This window comes from Leuciscus leuciscus, assembly GCF_965113295.1.
Source record: "Leuciscus leuciscus genome assembly, chromosome: 5".
Classification (NCBI taxonomy): Eukaryota; Metazoa; Chordata; class Actinopteri; order Cypriniformes; family Leuciscidae; genus Leuciscus; species Leuciscus leuciscus.
In genome coordinates, this window is record NC_138729.1 from 37,795,418 (window position 1) to 37,814,568 (window position 19,151).

At 36.1% G+C, this 19,151-nt stretch overlaps 2 protein-coding genes across 4 annotated transcripts; one reads left to right on the top strand and one right to left on the bottom strand.

Moving 5' to 3' along the window:
* Positions 1-207: 207 nt before the first annotated feature.
* On the bottom strand, positions 208-13,110 carry LOC309499517 (uncharacterized protein). 2 transcript variants are annotated; one of them, XM_082170787.1, is made up of 23 exons: positions 11,468-13,110; positions 10,845-11,055; positions 10,323-10,508; positions 9,241-9,351; positions 9,045-9,154; positions 8,206-8,298; positions 7,995-8,117; positions 7,501-7,593; positions 7,340-7,400; positions 7,097-7,200; positions 6,745-6,921; positions 6,413-6,576; positions 6,208-6,314; positions 6,070-6,119; positions 5,899-5,988; positions 5,676-5,775; positions 4,571-4,763; positions 3,887-4,067; positions 3,596-3,806; positions 3,061-3,221; positions 1,930-2,132; positions 594-672; positions 208-511 (listed from the first exon to the last, which is right to left on the bottom strand). In XM_082170787.1, the coding sequence occupies exons 2-23, from the start codon at positions 10,939-10,941 to the stop codon at positions 464-466; spliced, it is 2,742 nt and encodes a 913-aa protein (XP_082026913.1). In that variant the 5' UTR covers positions 10,942-11,055; positions 11,468-13,110; the 3' UTR covers positions 208-463. The 2 variants fall into 2 exon arrangements, with proteins under 2 accessions (XP_082026913.1, XP_082026914.1); XM_082170788.1 differs by having other exon boundaries at positions 10,845-13,110.
* Positions 13,111-15,315: 2,205 nt separating this feature from the next.
* anxa1a (annexin A1a) lies at positions 15,316-18,806 on the top strand. Of its 2 annotated transcripts, none has more exons than XM_082170791.1 (13): positions 15,316-15,354; positions 15,822-15,924; positions 16,184-16,268; positions 16,364-16,458; positions 16,544-16,657; positions 16,782-16,872; positions 17,175-17,254; positions 17,448-17,504; positions 17,580-17,673; positions 17,769-17,864; positions 18,166-18,224; positions 18,353-18,475; positions 18,626-18,806. In XM_082170791.1, exons 2-13 carry the CDS (start codon positions 15,850-15,852, stop codon positions 18,677-18,679), a joined length of 1,023 nt encoding a protein of 340 aa, XP_082026917.1. In that variant the 5' UTR covers positions 15,316-15,354; positions 15,822-15,849; the 3' UTR covers positions 18,680-18,806. The 2 variants fall into 2 exon arrangements, with proteins under 2 accessions (XP_082026917.1, XP_082026918.1); XM_082170792.1 differs by having other exon boundaries at positions 15,328-15,354; positions 15,836-15,924.
* Positions 18,807-19,151: the final 345 nt, after the last annotated feature.

Consider the following 19,151-nt stretch of genomic DNA (forward strand, 5'->3'; position numbering starts at 1 on the left):
CCATATGTGCCTGATTGGGTTGCATGCGATGGCTGGCCCACCTTTGCCTTCGGCGTTAGCCTGACACGCACATTTAGATAAGGGGTGAAAAGGGACACACTGGGTTCAAATTCCTTCTCACAGAAAGAAAACACATTGCACACAAAAAAGGCCATGACTGGAGCTGCAATTGCTCAAATGTATAGCGAAATGAAAGATATAGGTTTGTTAATTTACTTTGTTTATTTTATTTGTTTGTTTTAAATTAAAGCTGCAGTCCATAACTTTGTGTTTTAAATTTACAAAATATATACAGTATAATGAGCGACTACATCATGAATCCATTTTTCAAACCGTGTTTTTGTATTAGTACATTTCCAGTGTTCATAATATGTTGTGAGAAATGGTTAGAAAGGTATATAGCATGCATAAATGGAAACGGCTCTAATTTAAAACAGCCATATCTCCAGGACCATATGGAAGTTTAGACATCTTCTTCCACAGGCTGACCTGACTTCAATTTTAAAATCACCTGTGAAGTACACAGATTAAATGAGACATAAATGTATGCTCACACAATAAAAAGGTGTGATTTTGATTAATAATGTACATACCTCTTTCAGCTGAGCAATTTCCTTGCTGTCTATGTTTCTTTGAGCATTGTTGGTGATGGCTTTCACTCGAGTTGCATAGCTGGAAGACATAAACAAATTTGAAAGTGTATATTACTGTATATTCCTTGTAAAACAGCCATTATGCTGCAACACTATATACAATTATATGATTAGCTTACTCAAGATTTCAAGTTAAGAGCAGAAAACTTGCTAGAGTGGTACAAAATCTAAAGTTATAAACTTAATCTTGGGAGTTTATTAACGTATGTAACTGATTACCTTTTTTTTTTTTTTTTTTTGTTCTGCTAACTATTTAGAGTTTACAGTGATATGAAGTGAGGTCCAAAGTTTTATTTAAACCTGAGGGGGGAATTTAGAAGAACTCGTTTCACATTTATTTATATAATGCTTTATAGAATACAGATTTGTTTCAAAGCAGCTTTACGTTAATAAACAGGACAATAGTGTTATTAATGTAAAACTCAACAATTATGAAACCAGTTCAAATTCAGCTTTAAAACAGCTCTACAGAAAATAATAGTGTCATAATTCAGGTCAGTTTAGTTCGATGTTGTTTCAGTTCAGTTTGTAAGAAATTGTGGTCTGCCTCGACCCAGATTCCACTCCAAAATTTATTTTAGAATAAGCTCATCCCCAAAATGGCTTAATTATAATAGAGATGAAAGAAAGTCAAGTTATATTGTTTCTTCACCATTTGGGTTGATCACATCCTGAGCAAATGGTCAATTGTAGAATGGGAATGGGTGTGGGACACAGAGAACCATCTCAGACAATGGGGTGTCACAACTTCATTAACATACAGACCACAGCTGTTACAACAGGAGCAACTTCATTTACATTAAGAGTGGTAAACTGTAACAGGATAAAAGGTTTGAGATTCGGATGTTCTGGGTTCATTCTGACGCCGGTGAACCCAAGGTGCTTTGTGTACCTTGCTTGCCACTGCTATGCTGTAATAAACTTCATTTGTGAGATCTTCGACGTCCACATCATTTTTTCTTACAAGTTCAATAACATTATTAATGTTGAAAAGTTAATTAATTATGAATCAGCTATAAGCAGCAGAAGGGATTTATTTTAATTTTTTTTAGCTCAAGTCAGTTAAATTCTATTCAATAACAAAAACAATAAATGTTACAAGGTTCGTGTCATTATCCATCTCAGTAGAGTTGTCAACCAACTCAAAATGTTGATGAATCTGTAATTTTCTTTTTGCTGAGCAAGCCAAAGGTGATAGTGCCAAGAAGCAGCCTTGTGCTGCTATTAATTTAGGTGATTGAGCATGAAAGATACATGCAAGGTATTTGGATCTCACATGAGCGAGGTGAGAGTCTCGTCCAGGTTGCAGTCGGAGGGAGCGATGTTGAGGAACATGAGGGTCTTGGCATTGCCCCCCAGTGAGTCCTGCATGAGCTGGGTCAGCTTGTTGTTACGGTAGGGCACGTGAGGCTGCTCCATTGATAAAGCTGAAATTACATCTCCAAGAGCACTCAGAGATTTGTTAATAGCGTTTGCCTCCTGGGAAGAGGTATTTGAAATAAAATACAAGACAAAAGTCAAGGGTGAATGTCAGAAGTCAAAAGTCATGGGGGGAAATATGCATTAATAAGTTAGTATTTTGACATTTTAAGTCACACTTAATAACATATTTGCCATAACAAAATATTAAAAAAAAATATTAAACAGTAGTATTTGCAAGAAAAACATCAGAAACAGTAAAAAATGAAAATAATAAAACAACAAATATATTGTTATAAAAAAAGACAAAGTATTTGGACACTGTGATTGTCAAACTTTGTGTTTTTAAGTGCTGCAAGTGTATTCTCTTATTATTCACTTAATATAAAGTAATATTATTGATTTCACTGCAGTGACTGTTGGATGAGAACAAAACTTGAACTGACTTGAGCCAGATGATAACACCACTGTTTTCAGCAGAGCTGCTTTATTACTGATTTAACTGTTTCATAATGGAAGAACTTTGCAACATCTATACTGTTATTGAACTGAATTGCATCAACACTGAATGACTCAAAGTGAAAAATGACACTATTGTCTTCTGTAGAGCTGCTTAAAGCTGAATTGAACTCATTTCTTAAAGGTTGTATCAACGATTTCAGGCCCAAAAAAGGCCCAAACATAAATGATCACATTCATCTAATCTTTCCTAACGATCCGCTAGCTACCCGCCCCATAAGCAGACCGTCAAAAAAAACGCGTCTCTGTAGGCAGCCTAGGCTCTGAGATCTGCACACAAAAACAATTGGTTTCACCAACCACTCAAAACCAAAATAAATCGTGTTCCAACTATTTATAACTGTTTTTGGTTTAGCCACTTATGTATTTTGCATAATAATGACTGTCCAACATCTTGGGTACACATAAAAGCCAACATGAAGTGTCCAAATTCTTTCTGGGGCCACTGTAAATCAGCTTTTAAAAAAACCTTCAGCTGGTCGTCTTTGGCTCCAGTTTTTGCTGCTCGTTCACTTCCTGCCAGGTCCACCAGACTTAGCTTCCCAAAACTCACACTTCCATTGGTTAGATTCCGACTTTCAATCATGATGCCAATGATCAGGTGAGAGCGGGAACTCTCTACGTTCATCTCTACAAGAAAGTATAATAAAAATGAAAAATGTTTCAAAGTTCATTTGACAGCAAATATTACTTGTGTAACCAATAATGAATAGATGGATGCATGCATAGATTATGTACAGAGACTGTATTAAATCTGCATTTGTTCAAAAAAGACACTTGTCTCTTTTATATAATGTTAATGCTCTATATAACCCTAAATCACTCCTTTGGGCTTGTTCTCAGACACATCACACAGTTAAACTCAAGGACCTTCTCCTTTGTTATGAAGTTTGGCATCAGTGCCAGGTCATTATGTTCTTACCATGCATTCATACTGACTGTTACTAAAGCAATTAATCCAAACCATTTAACCGGAGTCTTTTGAAATTTCATTAAGCACATACTTGTGGCCGCAATGTGGCGATTTGCACAGCCCTGCTCAAATAATGCAAAGAGTTCGCCGGCACTAGCTGCCTCCTTTGTCTCTGCTCCCTGGGCAAACACAAGCCCCTTTCTGTCCCTCTTAATTTCGATTCGCTTGCTGAAAGCTTCAGAAGGGCTCACAAAGAGATCCTGTAGGCGGTCGTTGTACAGCTCCAGCATGTAGGCTGAAACCTGAGGACGGACAAAAGAAGAATATGAAGACTGTTGAATATCAGTTCAGCTCAAGAAACACGTAGTGTAGCTAAACATACCTTAAACTCAAATTTAGACTCATTATCCTGGATGATCTCAAAGATCTTGGTGAATGTTCTGGGAATGATTCCTGGGTTCCTCCGATCTCTGTCTCCAACCATTGTGAAGGTTTTCCCTGAACCCGTATGGCCATACGCAAAAATGCACACGTTAAATCCATCAATTGCACACTGGATTAGCCTAGGAAAAATGAGCATCTTCATCTTGAGGAAATCTGCACAAATGTCACATTTCTTATATCTTAAAGAAATATTTCACAAAAATGTCATAATTTACTAACTCTCATGTCATTCCAAACCATATGAGTTTCTTTCTTCTGTGGAACACTGATGGAGAAATTTTAAATTATGTAGTTGGTCGCTGTTTTCCAAACAATTATAATGAATTATTAGCATCCGAGTACTCAGAATATAGAAAACACATCACATGTACCAATATTGTTTGTAATTTTTGCAGCTTGACAGCCACATACCTCATTAACTTTCATTATATTGAATATAGCACCCAGGATATTCCTAACAAATTCATCTTTTGTGTTCCACAGAAGAAAGAAGGGTTACGGGCGACGTGAGGTTGAGTAAATTAAGACAGGATTTACATTTTTGGGTGAGCTATCCCTTTAATTTAGCAAAAAATGTTGAACAAAATGTATGCAAAGTATGTCTCAGTACTAGCACACTTACCCACTGGACTCCATGAAGACCTCCTCTTGCGTACACTCTGAGTTGAAGATCTTGTCAAACTGAAACTCGCGAGGTCCTCGAGGGGTGTCCAGGATCACAGAGTAGTCATCAAGACAAGCAACAATGGTGTGACCTCTTCTTGTCTGCTCTGAGAGAGTCAGTGGCCTTATTCGACAGAATACTCTGATCTTACCTGTACAAGACCAGACATAAAGTCAGAGACAACCTTTTTAAGGGTAAAAAATTGACGATTAGTGACCTAGTAGTGGTGCAGAAACTTTAATATATGTCTCATGATAAATGTTTTATCAATTTTTTGTGTGGAAATGTCTAGGTTAAAATTTTCAATGTGTGCTCAGACTGCTGCACATCATTGTACTTTACCTTTGAAAAGTTTGGGGTACTACTTTTATTCAGCAATGATGCATTAAATTGGTCAAAAGCGACAGTAAAGACGTTATTTTACTGTATTTTTGATCAAATAAATGGAGCATAAGAAAACATTTAAAATAATCTGCATTTAAGCCTTGAAAATCATTAAAAGCCTTGCTTGGTCAAAAATGCCTGTAGCTTTTTTTCTTTTTCTTTTTGGCATTCATCTGTACTATTGGATTTGAACACAACTGATTAAATAGGAAAAAAGAATGTCTGGGAAATCAGTCAAGGGTCTTGGAGATATTTTGCCCAAAGACTCAGATTAAAATTGTATACCCAAAAAAGGGCTATACTAGACCATGTTGGCAACAGTTTCTATATCAACTAATTTCTATGTTTTAACCGTAAAACTGTGATAATATGCCTTTCAGCATGTCCTGGTTTTGCAGAGTTAGACATGTTCTTGGGTCAACATATTTTGTTGATCCTGGAATAGCATTCCTGTCCAAAAATGTTATCCTAACCATATCCCTACCCCTAAACCTTACCCATAAGTTATCTCTAAAATCAGTAGGAAATGATATTGAATAACACTGATGTAGAAACACCTAACCCTGGCTGTAAGCCTAAACTTGACATAAACTGTAAACATGTCCCTAAAAAATCTTATTGGTTGATTGGATCTTGTTCCAGGAACATGTTGCACTTGGTGAAATCAGGTTCTACATGCCTTTCATGTCCTCCACCATGTTGTAGTACTTCTTCCTCAAAGTTCTTTCAGCTGAGTAGGTTTCAATAATCTTCTTGTTTTCATCTTTGATTTGCTTCAACTAGACAGACAGACAAGAAATATGAGGCCATAAACGGCAAAACAAAAAAATCGACTCCCATGCAATAAGTCTAATTTTAGTTTAGATTATACATTGAAAGATATTTCCCTTGGCTGTGGTCACCTCAGCTTGAAGTAATAACAACTGCTGCCCCACACTTTTAGCAGTTTCAGAGTTTAAGAATCCATTGTTTTGGAAATCCTCCTCAAATTTCTAAAATGAGAGGAAAATTGTCTGTATGGAGTGATAATGAGTACAGAATATGTTTAGTGTGTGTGTGAGTTTGTGCCGTACTCTGACTCTTTCATCCAGCTCTGCCTCCCATGCCTCATTCATCCCAGTCTCTAAGAATAACACAGAATGAACTTATATAGACATCATCCAAAAAAGAGATATTAATCATTTACACAGTTACCAGTTGACCATATTTACCAATGACATTGGGTTTAGCCCCCGCTCTGATGCACTCTAAAGCCACCTGTATGACCTGATGATGGAGTAAACTGGCCTGTGATTCATCATCCGCCTGTAGCTCTGCCCTGAGTTAACATGCGTTATTCAGTTAGCCGATGCTTATCCCGAGTTTGACAGTTTTAAGCTATATTCTGACTCTTTAGAAACCATGCCATGATCCTACATTTTCTGCAGTGCATCCTCTCGTTCCTCATGACTCTTCTGGCTGGACTCTTCCACTGTTTGGCCAAGACTTTCTTTAATCTCGGCCAGGATTTTTTGGTTGTCTTCTGCCATTTGGTCAAACTGCTGTTTAGCCTCTGTCAGCTCAGCATAAACATGATGAGCCTGGAATACACAATGCAGGAAATCTGTTTTGTTCAGTCATGGTCCATTTGAAGGCACAAAGTAGCATTTTGTTAGCAATTCATGTTCAGGTTTAGTACACAGTACTATTTTTCATAGACCTTATTTTACTAATAAACTGAAAACTATGTAATAATAAAATTAAATGACCTGTTGTATAACAGCACTGAGGAGGCGAGAATATTCTGACTGTTTAACAGGATCTGTCACACGCTCTTGTTCTTCCATGAGCATTGAGATCTCTCTCTCCCTCTTTAGCAGATTATCCTTCAAAATTTCCAGACGTGCTTGTGCTCCATCTAGTGGAGCATCTGAGTCAATACTGTCCTGATGGCAAAGGCACAGTTAAAACAAGTTATCTCACGGAAATCACATATGCCGTTCCCTCACATCACCAATGGTAAATACCACAACATGTCTTGCTTTCCAACTCTCTGCGGGGAATCTTTTAGAATGAAGATGGTCTTAAGAGCTGGAAGAGACGTTTTTATTGATTTTCTACCTTTTCTTCAGATGTTATTTCTGGTTCTTTCTTCTCCTGAAAGGCCTCAAGCATCTCCTGGACCTTCCCCATCTCTGCCCTGGCCAAATACAGCTCCTGCAGTGCTGTTAAAGAGACGGAGACATTTGTTAATCTTACCATATGTTTATTTTTTTTTATTTTTTTTAATCTTGTAAACATCATACAGTCACAATCTTACAATATTAAATTATCACATACAATATTAACCTATACAACTCTTACTTGATGCCTGGTGGCTGTGAAGGAGGTCCAGACGGGAGGAGAACAATTCCATCATATTGTTCTGTAAAAGTTTCACTATTCCTTTAGTCTATTAAACAGCCAATCTCTAATATATTCTCTCATGTAAGAGTCTCTCATATATATACACCACAATTGTATACCTTTTCTTTATCCCATGAAGCCAAGTCTTTTTGGTTTCTCTCCTGCAGCAGTTTGTGTTGCCCCTGAAGTTTTTCATTCAGATCCTCCAGAGTCTGATCACAGGAAAAGGAAATATTACAGTAAAAAAAAAAAAAAAAAAAACCTTTAAAACAATAAACATATAATACAAATCCTATACAGACACTACACTGTAAAAAGTTATCAGTTGACTTAACCTAAAAAAAAGTGAGCAAACCTGAAGTAAATAAACTTGACAATTAACATAACTTAATTTTTTCAATTACGCATGAAGTTTTTGTAGCCTACTTAATAATTTTAAGGCAACAGATTTCTTCACTTTTTTTTAGGTTAAGTCAACTAATCACTTTTTACAGTGTAGGATTACATCATGTATTTTAGGCCTGAATTAGGAATTACATGTGCTGTGATCAAGCCATTGAGAATTTGGGGAAATTGAGGAAGTAAAACAAATTTGATGATGCTTGTGACTCACCCTGACCTTCTCTTCCCAGTATGTGTTTTTTCTGGCCACCTTTTCCTGGTAAATATCTAGGATTCTCTTCAGGGTGTTAAGCTTATTTTGGTAATACCTCTTAATTTTAAGAGCTGTATTTTCCTACACACACATAAATAAACTTAAGCATCCATGCATACAATCAGTTGTTTGTCTGAATAAATGAATGATCAGTAAACAAGCTCATCACCTGATTCACTCTTGATGCAATGAGAAAGTTCTCCTCCAGTTCTTGAATCATCTCCTGATGTCTGCTCTTCATTGCGATCATATCATCTGTTATCTGTATAGGGAACAGTCATTTACTATACTGGCGATAAAAAAGATTCTACATGATCGGCCCATACCAGCCTGTCAAAACATAACATTAAAATAGTACACAATTTAAGCTCTCATTAAAGAAAGAAGCCTATTGGTCAATTTAGTTTAACCCAAAATATAAATTATTTTATGTAAAATAAATAATTGTGACCACTTTAATACATTTTATTATAACACTGAATTATATCCAGTATAATATTAATTAAAACTAACATATTTCTGGTTTGGTGTTCATGAAGAGGTAATCAATCAAGGTTGGGAAACATTATTATAGCTGTCTGCATACAAGTGAGTATACAGTACATGATGGCATAATGCTAACAGCTCTACATTTAGCAAACTAAACAAAGATTACATGGGGTGTGTACTGGAACCTGATGAGATTTGTCCTTTTGTGAATCAATATGAATTATGGGGTTTGAGTTGTTTAATAATGTGTAGTTATGAAAGGGCCTTGCTCGCAGAAGAATCTAAAACACATGACATCAGATGAGATGTCTCATCCCCACCCCATGCTCCAGGGCAACAGAGGGAGTGACAGACATGTGACTAATGCAAGAAGCAAACCAAAACTCTTGAGAAACAAAATAAATTTCCTGTTCCAATGTCTTGACCAAAATATATTGGCTTAGGTCATTTAATGGATAAAGAAAACAATGCCTACCCAATAATCCATATACGAAAGAAAAAGGAATGATATCTACATACTTGGGTTATGCATAGCTTGGCAGAGTCATATGGGATAAACATCTTGACATCTATTGGAGCCTCATCTTTAGGATGTCTTACGCTTGCACTCATAGAAGGCACATTGGGTCCTGTAATTTGAAAATGCAATGACAATGAAATAACTTTTATCGGCACTTAAGTATGCCCAATCTCCACTGCATGGTAGAACCTATACCTTTGCCACTTCGCTTTGGATCCCGGTGCCGGTCTGCGCCGATCCAGTGCCTGAACGTGTTCCATTTGAGTCTACCTTTCCTCAGCCATGAGAACTCACAATTAGCTGCACCTTTAAATATTAACATGCAGTTACAGGCAGCGATACTTCACATACTGGACTCGGTTGGGGAATCTGGAGGTTTTTTTTTTTTTTACAAAGCCTTGATGAACATTTCCTTTAGAGATGTGGGATAGATCAGTGACAGTTTTTGATGAATGCTAAACAATAGGGTGCAGTAAATGTTAATTAGTTAAAAAAGTTAATTAGCTAGACAGGTCATCTGGGTATTCATCTTATATAGTCACACACTGAGATGCATCGGAATAAACAATACCATTCAGAACACAAATGTATTAAATCTTTAATTTATACATTTTATCATTCAAGTTATACATTTCAAGTATTGATTTATTTCTTAAAGTGACCGTTTTACAAACACATTCATTTTAGTGTTTATTTATTTATTCCTTTGTTTAAATTTACATGAACAGATTTAGGGTGTTTAATTAAATATGCAATTAGGCGAGAGCTGAGCACAAAGTCATTACCGGATGTACTTTATTAAATAAACAATTACATCATTATTTATCATAATATTTCCACAATAGCACTGAATAGACCTTTTAAATCACTTAAACATGTCTGTACATGACAAAACACAAGTACTTCCTTAAGTACTTCACAACAGAGATTACTTTCACTTATTTTTTATGCAAGTAGTTTCTTCTTCTAATATTTTCAGCGGCATAAACATCATGATGAAACGTTTGTTCCAGACGTACTTGCTTAAAAGACAAAAAAGAAAAGAAAAACCGATGTAAATAAATGAAACTTTTTTTGAAGAAGTTGGTTGAATGTCATTTTTAATGTTTTAAAATTAGGTTTAAAATTAGGTTACAAGTTTAGATGAATCATCAAGTTATTTTAGTGAGGTGGTATTAAGATTATTACGTTATTATGATTAATTAGGTGTTAGTTTAAATGTTATGCAAATATTAGATTCTTGAGATTCTGGGAGGTTACAGGGACACTCAACTCACCTCTATCTTTACCCTGGTCTAGGAGTGTATTATGAATGTTACACGGTCTACGCCACTGAACCTCTCCTCTCAGATCAGGCACGCTGCCTGGAAGTTCCTCTGATGAAATGGGATGAGAAAGCACCACTCGGGTGGAGACCACTGAATCATCCTGATATCGAGAAAGGTCAGTGGTCTCCCAGGCACCTATATAGTTAAAGAAAACACTTAGCCTGTCCTCAGACATGTTCTTCAACAAAGTATTAAACATTTGGTGTCTATTGGTATTATAAAAGCCAGAGGTTGTAGTTTTGGAAATGAATCCTCTGCTCTGATGCAATAATATTCTTTTTCTTCTAAAATGACTCCCATTAACAGGAACAACAGAACATTGATAATGACTCCGGAGTAGTTTAGGAAAAACTATTTCACAAACCTTTATTGCACCAAATATAACACACTCCAGTCTGATTACACGACTCAAATGATATATTAAGATGAACGGAAGGAGTAGGCACTTGTGTGCATGTGATATTTACTTACGTTGTTTTGCTGCTGGGGCAACAGTGTGGTTACGTAACTTCCTGCCCATGAAGTTCAAAGACATGGACGCATTTTCTGCTCCAGAATTGACATACATGATGCCAGAGTGTTCGTATCTCGAGCTGTTTTGTTTGGAAATGGTACAAAGCACCCTATACCTTGAAACTCTGTTTGCAGGTTACACTCAGAGGTGACTGTACCAGCCGGATTCCTTCACACAAACAAACATGTAAACTGAGCAATGCAGTTTAATAAGGTGAATGCAACTTAAATGATAGCTTTTTTAAAACATATTTTAAGAACTATTTCATAGTCCCTATCCATCTGAATATATATTCAATAGAACAATAAAAGCATCCCCTAGTGTATCATTGATGTAATTTTTTTTTTAACTTTGTTAACATTTTACTGTACCACTGGTTAACCAGGATTAACAACCTCTTCATTTAATGAAAGTACAGGTTATATAAACAAAAGCTACCTCCGGCTAAACATATAGACTTGCATTTAATAGCTTTTGTTGAATCGGAGAGATAATCATTAACATTATCAGTGAAACCATCACTATCCGCTTTACGAATCAGAATAAAGAAATTAATGAATCAATAAATCAGAGGGATTACCTGGATTCAAGATGACACTTGACTGCGGTTATAGCTGTAGGAAGACCTGACTGGCAAACATAATGGAGAAAAACTGGAAAGATGCTTGTTTTGGTGAGGAACCAAACTCTCAACACTTGTTAAATATTAACCTCAGTGGATGAGGTTTCAGGTGGGATTAGTTTGCTTGAATGGCCGACACAAGCTGCATCAGGTTTCCAATGTGTGTGATAGAGATTGTAATGTGATCTACACTGGTCTATCTCTCTGGGACAATACTAATGAAAAACTTCCACTGTGCTCATCTGTCAGTTTTGTGAATTACTGTCTTCCCTTAATAATGGATTCAATATTTTTAAATGAACTGAGAACCATATGATTGGACATCATGTTATTCTGTCTTAATGCACCTTGCACTATAATATATATATACAATACAGAAGATTTTTTACAATACAGACTGTCTATGGACGGTCTATTTTTTTTTATTGAAGCATTTCCCCATTATTTTTGGTTTAACATTTTATACAGCGTGTATGCAGTCATCTGTCCTGTTTGAAGGCATTGAAAATATAACACAGTACAGGCCTATAGTTCACCTTCCCTTTGTAAAATATTACAAGGATTTAATATGCTTACTCAGTGAAGTGGGGAAAAAAATAGCTGTCAAGAGCTGTCAAGTGAGTTACACTTATTGGAATAAACCCAGATGATCTCGCTGAGTTGCGCAAGTGTTGAAAATCAAGCTCCAATACATATGGAGATCACACTTAGCAAATAGTAAATCAACATCACCCGGTTGTGCTAGCGGATGCTAGGCAGAAATGTTTAAACATCACAAATTCCTAGTAGATGCATTTACTTGTCAAGAGAGTTTACAAGACTAAAGGTTTACAATAGGTGTGGGGAAATACTGAACAAATGCCAAAGGCAGAGAACATGTCACAATCAGTTTGGGCAGTGTTAGGTCAGTCCTGTTCATAAATGCGTGCACAGACAGGTCTGCATTCAGAAAACAGCAATTACTGGTTGTATCTTTCCAACAGTCAACCTTTTGTCCTAGGAATGTAAATAGATAGGTAAGATGCCTCATTGCAGTCAGTCGGTGTGTATCGAGGAATGCAGGAGAACTAGAACCTCCGAAGCATTGCCCGTCTCTGTTTGTTATCAATGCCCTTTTCTCACAAATTCAATTAATTAACTAACTGTTCAAGGTGATCGTAATGTGCTATCATAGCTACTTAACCATGGTTAAAAACAACAACATTTGCGCAACACAGTAAATAAATGCAATAAAAAACTTCACATAAATAGCTTCCAAGAATTGTGCAAACTGCCTCCGTCTTGCATGCTTGATGGCGTGTAGCCAGAGTATTCACATTGCATACTTTTCGCAACAGCTTTTCCAGTTGTTTTCCTCCTGAGAACAAATACATTTCAGAGCAAAAGGGTTTTTAATATGGAGGCCAAAACCTGCAGAAATAACATAAATAAATTAAATAACAGGAAAATAAAGGAATAAAGGAATACATTATTTGATAAAACAAATTGAATCTGAATCCTAATTATTTTTCTATGTATTTTTCATTTTTAGAATTTTAAAAAATATATTTTTTTAAATAATTTTTTATAGTTGTTATTGCTGTTTCTGATGCTCTGGGATAAAGCTGCATGACTGCTGGTCTATTATCAGGTTTTTTTATTTTTATTTTTATTTTTTTATAGCAAGGTGCTCTAATACAGCAGGAGATTGAAAAGCTGACCCTAGAACCGCAACGACATTAAAAAAAACATATTTAAAGCTTTTCACATTTTACAGAACAACCCCCACCCAATGCCAGCAAATCAGTAACAAATAAATAAATAAAGTAAATAAAAAAATTATTTAAAAAAAACTATAATAATGACAAATGCCTATACATATGCATGTACAAGTACATATACACACACTGAAACATACAATATCCATACGTACATATTCATTTATACACAGATACACATACATTCAAAATAAAATACTTAAAATAAAATGCCAATAGAAATGATTACCCAATTATAAGGCTCTCTCCCAGCAACAACAATAATGCACTAAGTGTTGCAGGAAGTAAGAAGACAATGGCTGGCTATTCTTTACGACTCATTCTGGCTCCCATGACAATGGAAAACAATTTACAGGTAGGAATATACCTGCTGGGTTGCTTAAATAAATTGGTAATATGAAGTGAGTTGGCCTATGTGATCATAACCTGTCTAAATCTGAACCTATTTAAATCCATTAACAGTATAAAACCAACTGTAAATTACTCAGAATATTATTCCATATTCATTTGATACCTTTAGGTCAAACAGTGTTGCAGTTTATTAGATTTAAATGGGTTCAGTAGCCTACTTTATATGTAAAAAAAAAAAAAAAAAGATTAATGTCGTGGAAATTCTTAATACGAATACAACCTACTTAATCTGACTTCTTCACCACGGGCAATTTAAACAACTTCCAGTTGTTAAAAATAATAACTACAGTATCTCAAGGTAATTACCTGAATTACCTGAATACTTACAATACAACACTTCCCTGAAGTAAGGTGACGGCGTCCTGTCAAGAAGCTACTATCACAACCTCAATCACACATGTGCACACAGGTCTTTAGCATCTATACACTCTCAACGTCCTTCTCAGGTGTACGCTGGTCCGACACAGGATCATTAATACTAACTCAGAGTATTACAGCCTCACAGTCTTCCAACACTATCACTGTCTCTGCGGTGGTCTTTTGACCGTAGACTCTTTAGTAGGCCAACTTCTTCCTCAGCTGCGCAGCAAATATCTGACATGACTCCCATAGGTTGCTCTTTGTAGAAATGAAGTTATTCACGTTCGGGAGATCACTGACCACAACAACCAAGTGAGTCTCCTGAATAGAAAGATACATGTAATTTTAAATCATATAGTTGAGTAAAAATCAATGTCACTCAAGTCTTCTTCACTGTGATCTGATCTGGTGATTGGTTTGTAATGATCTAAGCTAATCATATGATATATGTTAGTTCTACTGTGTTAAGCACTGTTTGGTTAAGTATATATGGCTTTTGACCTGAGCATCATTAGTCTGCATAAAGCAGACTTATCTCTGTACATTTAATGTTGAAAATACCCATTAGGCCTACATAAAATATTTCTATCACATTAATAATCTGAAAAACAAGCCTTGTGCATTGGGGAATAATATTCTGAGTAATCTACAGTTGGTTTTATACTGTTAGGCCAAACTGTGTTGTAGTTTAATGCATTTACCATAGACTATTGCATACATTTAAAGTTCCAAAATGATTATAAAACACATGAAATGCTAATTCCAAAAACAGAGCCTTGTGCAATAAAACTGATATTTTTCTAAACATTTTACTATTATAATACATCATAATGTCATATAGTTAAATTGTTTAGGCTAATTCATTTATAGGGCTAATTAATATATATTTTATTTCTTGAAATTAAGCCTTGTGCTATGCAAAGGGCACTTGATTGTTTGTGTAAATCTTAGTTGGTTTGGGCTGAGAGTTTAATGAAACCGAATGTCTTACGAATGTCAACGTTAAAATAACTTCATCGCCGTCTGGCATGTAGATTATTTACTGTTTCACTGCTATTTTTTATGTGCATTTTTTTCTGGAAATAAATGAATGAATATACCTTTAAAAAAAAAATATGCATCCCATAAATTTTCTTTTTGCGTACAATGGAACTGGGTGTTTAATACGGGAAGGACGGAGGAAAGTAGACTTGCGGAGACAACGCCCAATTGTAGCGCAAGAGTTAAGCTGACGTTGCTAGGTGGGGTTCTGTGTATAAATACAGCTGAAACTTTTCTTCTGCTCGCTTGCTGTGTGTGTGCATTCGGTCTTGGTAAGTGAGGAACTGGTATTTTCTTTATTTCTTACACGTCGTCTTACTCCCGACATGCTGTCGGTTTTTTTTATTTAAATATATAATTGTTGCATTTTTATGATAGCGTTGTGTTGTTTACTGAAAAATATAATGCAAATGAGAAAAATCGGAAAAAAATTGCTAATGAATATTATGCAACAAAGTAATGCAATGCAGTTGCTTAAAGTAGTTATAAACAACTTTGCACACTTTGAGCTCTAAAACTCCACATCCTGGTTTTGTAAACTGTTCTGTCGTCTTCAATATTTTTATGACTGTACGTGTATTAATGTTCTGTTTTACTGGTGAATCATGTCCTTCCAGTAGTTTAAAACTGCTAGAGAACGTAGGCTATATAAAATATGTTTAATTCCTTAAAACTACAACTGTATTTTTTTTTTTAAGGATTCTGCTTTTTTGATATATGTATTTTAACATGCCAACATGTAGGTTTGTCTGTTCAGTTCCAAGTGTCAACATGTCCCTCATCCATGCTTTTCTCGAGCAACTTGCCTATCAGGGCATGCAAGAAAACACAGTTCAAGACATTACAGTAAGTTTGCTTTAACTTTCTGGAAAATTTGAGCAGATCCAGACTGAATGAGTCAGAGATAGGAATGTACTCCACTCCCCATTATAGTCACAGCCATCCTGTTAAAGGGCATGAGCTTCAATGTTTCTGGTTTCCTTCCTAAAATTTGCTTCTTGAATTTCTATAGACTTCTTACGTTTATCTGCTATTAGTTAGTTTGTAGGTTATGTAATATGTGCTATGTTTAAAGGATTGTATTAAGTGTGTCTCATGTCTTTAGGAGGGACAGGGGACAGTGAAGCCCTTTGCTCAGTTTAATGCGGCTGCAGATGTAGGTGTCCTGGACAAAGCTATCAAGGCAAAAGGTTGGTATATGTTGAAAAGTGAAAATCTATAAAACACGTTTACGTCTGTGCATTGTGCATCTGTTTGCTCTATTGACACAAATGTTTGTACACAGGTGTGGACGAGGCCACAATCATTGAGACACTGGTCCACAGAAGCAATGCCCAGCGCCAGCAAATTAAGGCTGCTTACCAGCAAGCGACCGGCAAGGTATTACATTCAGTGGACCTGAAATGAACACATTCTTTCTCTCTGGATTCACCTTCATCTAAATGACCTCTTCTCCTCTGTGCAGCCTCTAGATGTAGCCCTGACAGCTGCCCTTAAAGGTGAGCTGGAAGATGTGGTTCTGAGCCTGTTGATGCCTCCTGCTCAGTATGATGCCTCTCTGCTCAAAAATGCCATGAAGGTAACATTATTTCCCAAATGTAGATAAAGATAAACTTCACATTTTTACCCTGTAATATTTTAAATACTTGCATATCTTCTCAATTTCACAACCCCTCCTGATAACGCAGTCTTTTTCTCTCCAGGGTTTGGGCACAGATGAAGATACACTTGTCGAGATTCTGGCCTCTAGAACCAATAAAGAGATTCGAGATCTTAAACAAGTTTACAAACAAGGTAACATTAATGCTAATTATTAGGCAGTTGTCTTTTAAATATTTTAATGGCAGGAGTGTCCAATCTTGCTCCTCTAGGGCCAACATCCTGCTGAGTTTGGCCCCAGTCTGCTCCAACACACCTGTCTGGAAGTTTCTAGTTATCCTGAAGATCTTTCTTAGCTGGTCGTTCGGGTGTGTATAATTAGAATTAGAGCTAAACTGTGCAAGATAGTGGCCCTCCAGGAGCAGGATTGGACACCCCTGGTTTATGGCATCTGAGTAGAGTATACATGTAAATTAATGTATGGCTTACATTTATAGATTACAAAAATGATCTAGAGGCGGCGATCAAGTCTGAGACAAGTGGAGACTTCAGGAATGCCCTACTTTCTCTCTGCAAGGTTGGCTTTTCTTACATAGATGACCCGCCTTACATTTTCTAGTAGTGTTTCTCAATTCTGCCCCTCCCAGTACTGCATGTCTTGAATGTCTGTCTTATCGAACACATCTGATTCTGCACCTCAATTCACTAGTAGAGTGATTTGTGACTTGAATTGGCTTGTTAATAAACTTTCTTTTCATTTAAATTCATAGGCTGCCAGAAGTGAAGACAAGGTTGTGCAAGATGACCTTGCTGACAAAGATGCCAGGGTAATCAAGTGTTTATTGTGAATATGTGGTGGGTTGTTGTATGTACATTCTCTTGAACTCTCATTTTGCCTGTAGGCCTTGTATGAGGCAGGAGAGAAAAGAAAAGGCACAGACTGTGCTGTGTTCATTGACATCCTCACTACACGGAACGCTCTTCAGCTGAGGAAAAGTATGGTTGACCTCCCTGTTTTCAAAATAAGTAGAGCAGTTGTCTTCTAATCCACCTAATACATAATAATGTCTTTTTTTTTTCTTCATATTCAGTTTTTCAGCTGTACTCCAAGTACAGTAAAGTGGATGTTGCAAAAGCCATTGATCTGGAGTTGAAGGGTGATATTGAGAACTGCTTGACTGCTGTTGGTGAGACACTCAAACCTTCATGACTGTCTATAGCTTTACATATCTCATTATAAAATGGTATGACATGCAATAATGTCACTGTATACTTCTCTGTGAATGGCCTTAGATGAACCATACCTTTCAAGACTTGAATTACTTTCTTAAAGTATGACAAGAATGCTATTTTAATGTTTATCTTTACTGTATGCAACAATATGACAAGAATGTTATTTTAAGAGAAAGCTTTGAGCAATATAACAGAAGCTGCATGACATTTCTGAAAGAAAAAACATAACACTGTCATTTGTCATCTTTTCAACAGTAAAATGTGCTGGAAACAAATCTGCATTCTTTGCTGATAAACTGAATCTAGCAATGAAGGCAAGTGTAACTCGACATATAATTGATACATTTATATCACTAGAGTCATACATTTTAAATTGCACCTTTTATAAATGTGTTGGAAATACAGTAGCAAGATCCATCAGTGTGACTTTGTGTTTTCACAGGGCTCTGGTTACAAAGGCAAGATCTTGACCAGAATATTGGTGAGCCGCTCTGAAATAGACTTGGCCAAAATCAAGCAAGAGTATCAGAAAAAGTTTGGCAAGAGTCTCTACCAGGACATCCAGGTAAATACTGTAATTCTCAGTTAGCAAATTTTTCTATTCTGTGCTGTCATTGTACTCTTCAATACATAAACACAAAATAGTGAGTGTGATACTGTGGTCCTTTCCTGTAAAGATTCAATTGTTAAAGATTGTTTGTTTTGTTTGTTTTAGGATGACACCAAAGGAGACTACGAGGCGATCCTGCTAGCCTTGTGTGGCAATTAATTGGTGCCAACAATGAATGTATACAAATGAAGACCCACCAGCTATCAATATATGAATTATACACCCCATGTAACAACCATATTGGATTAAAAAATGTTTTTTAGAAATAAAAACTTGTCTTAATGTATCTTATGTTTGTGTGTAAATTATGCAACACTTCTAATGTGGTGTGTATCAATGAATATCTATGAAAGAGCCTATTGAACAACACAAGTCTTTAAGTTTACTTTTAAAGGGTGCTCCAGAAGGTTCTGCCAGTGTGGCAATCTGAGAAACCACAATTGGTGCTTCAAGAATCTTTTCAATCTATCTATTATAACTTTGACATAAAAACAAAGTGCCTATTTACAGAGAGGAAAATGTGCCTAAAGGTTTTTTAAGTAAACAGTCCCCCCTGACTTATAATGAATGCTTATTATAGACAGAATTACCATTTGATTCAAGTAAAAGCTTTCATATTTATTTTAGATGC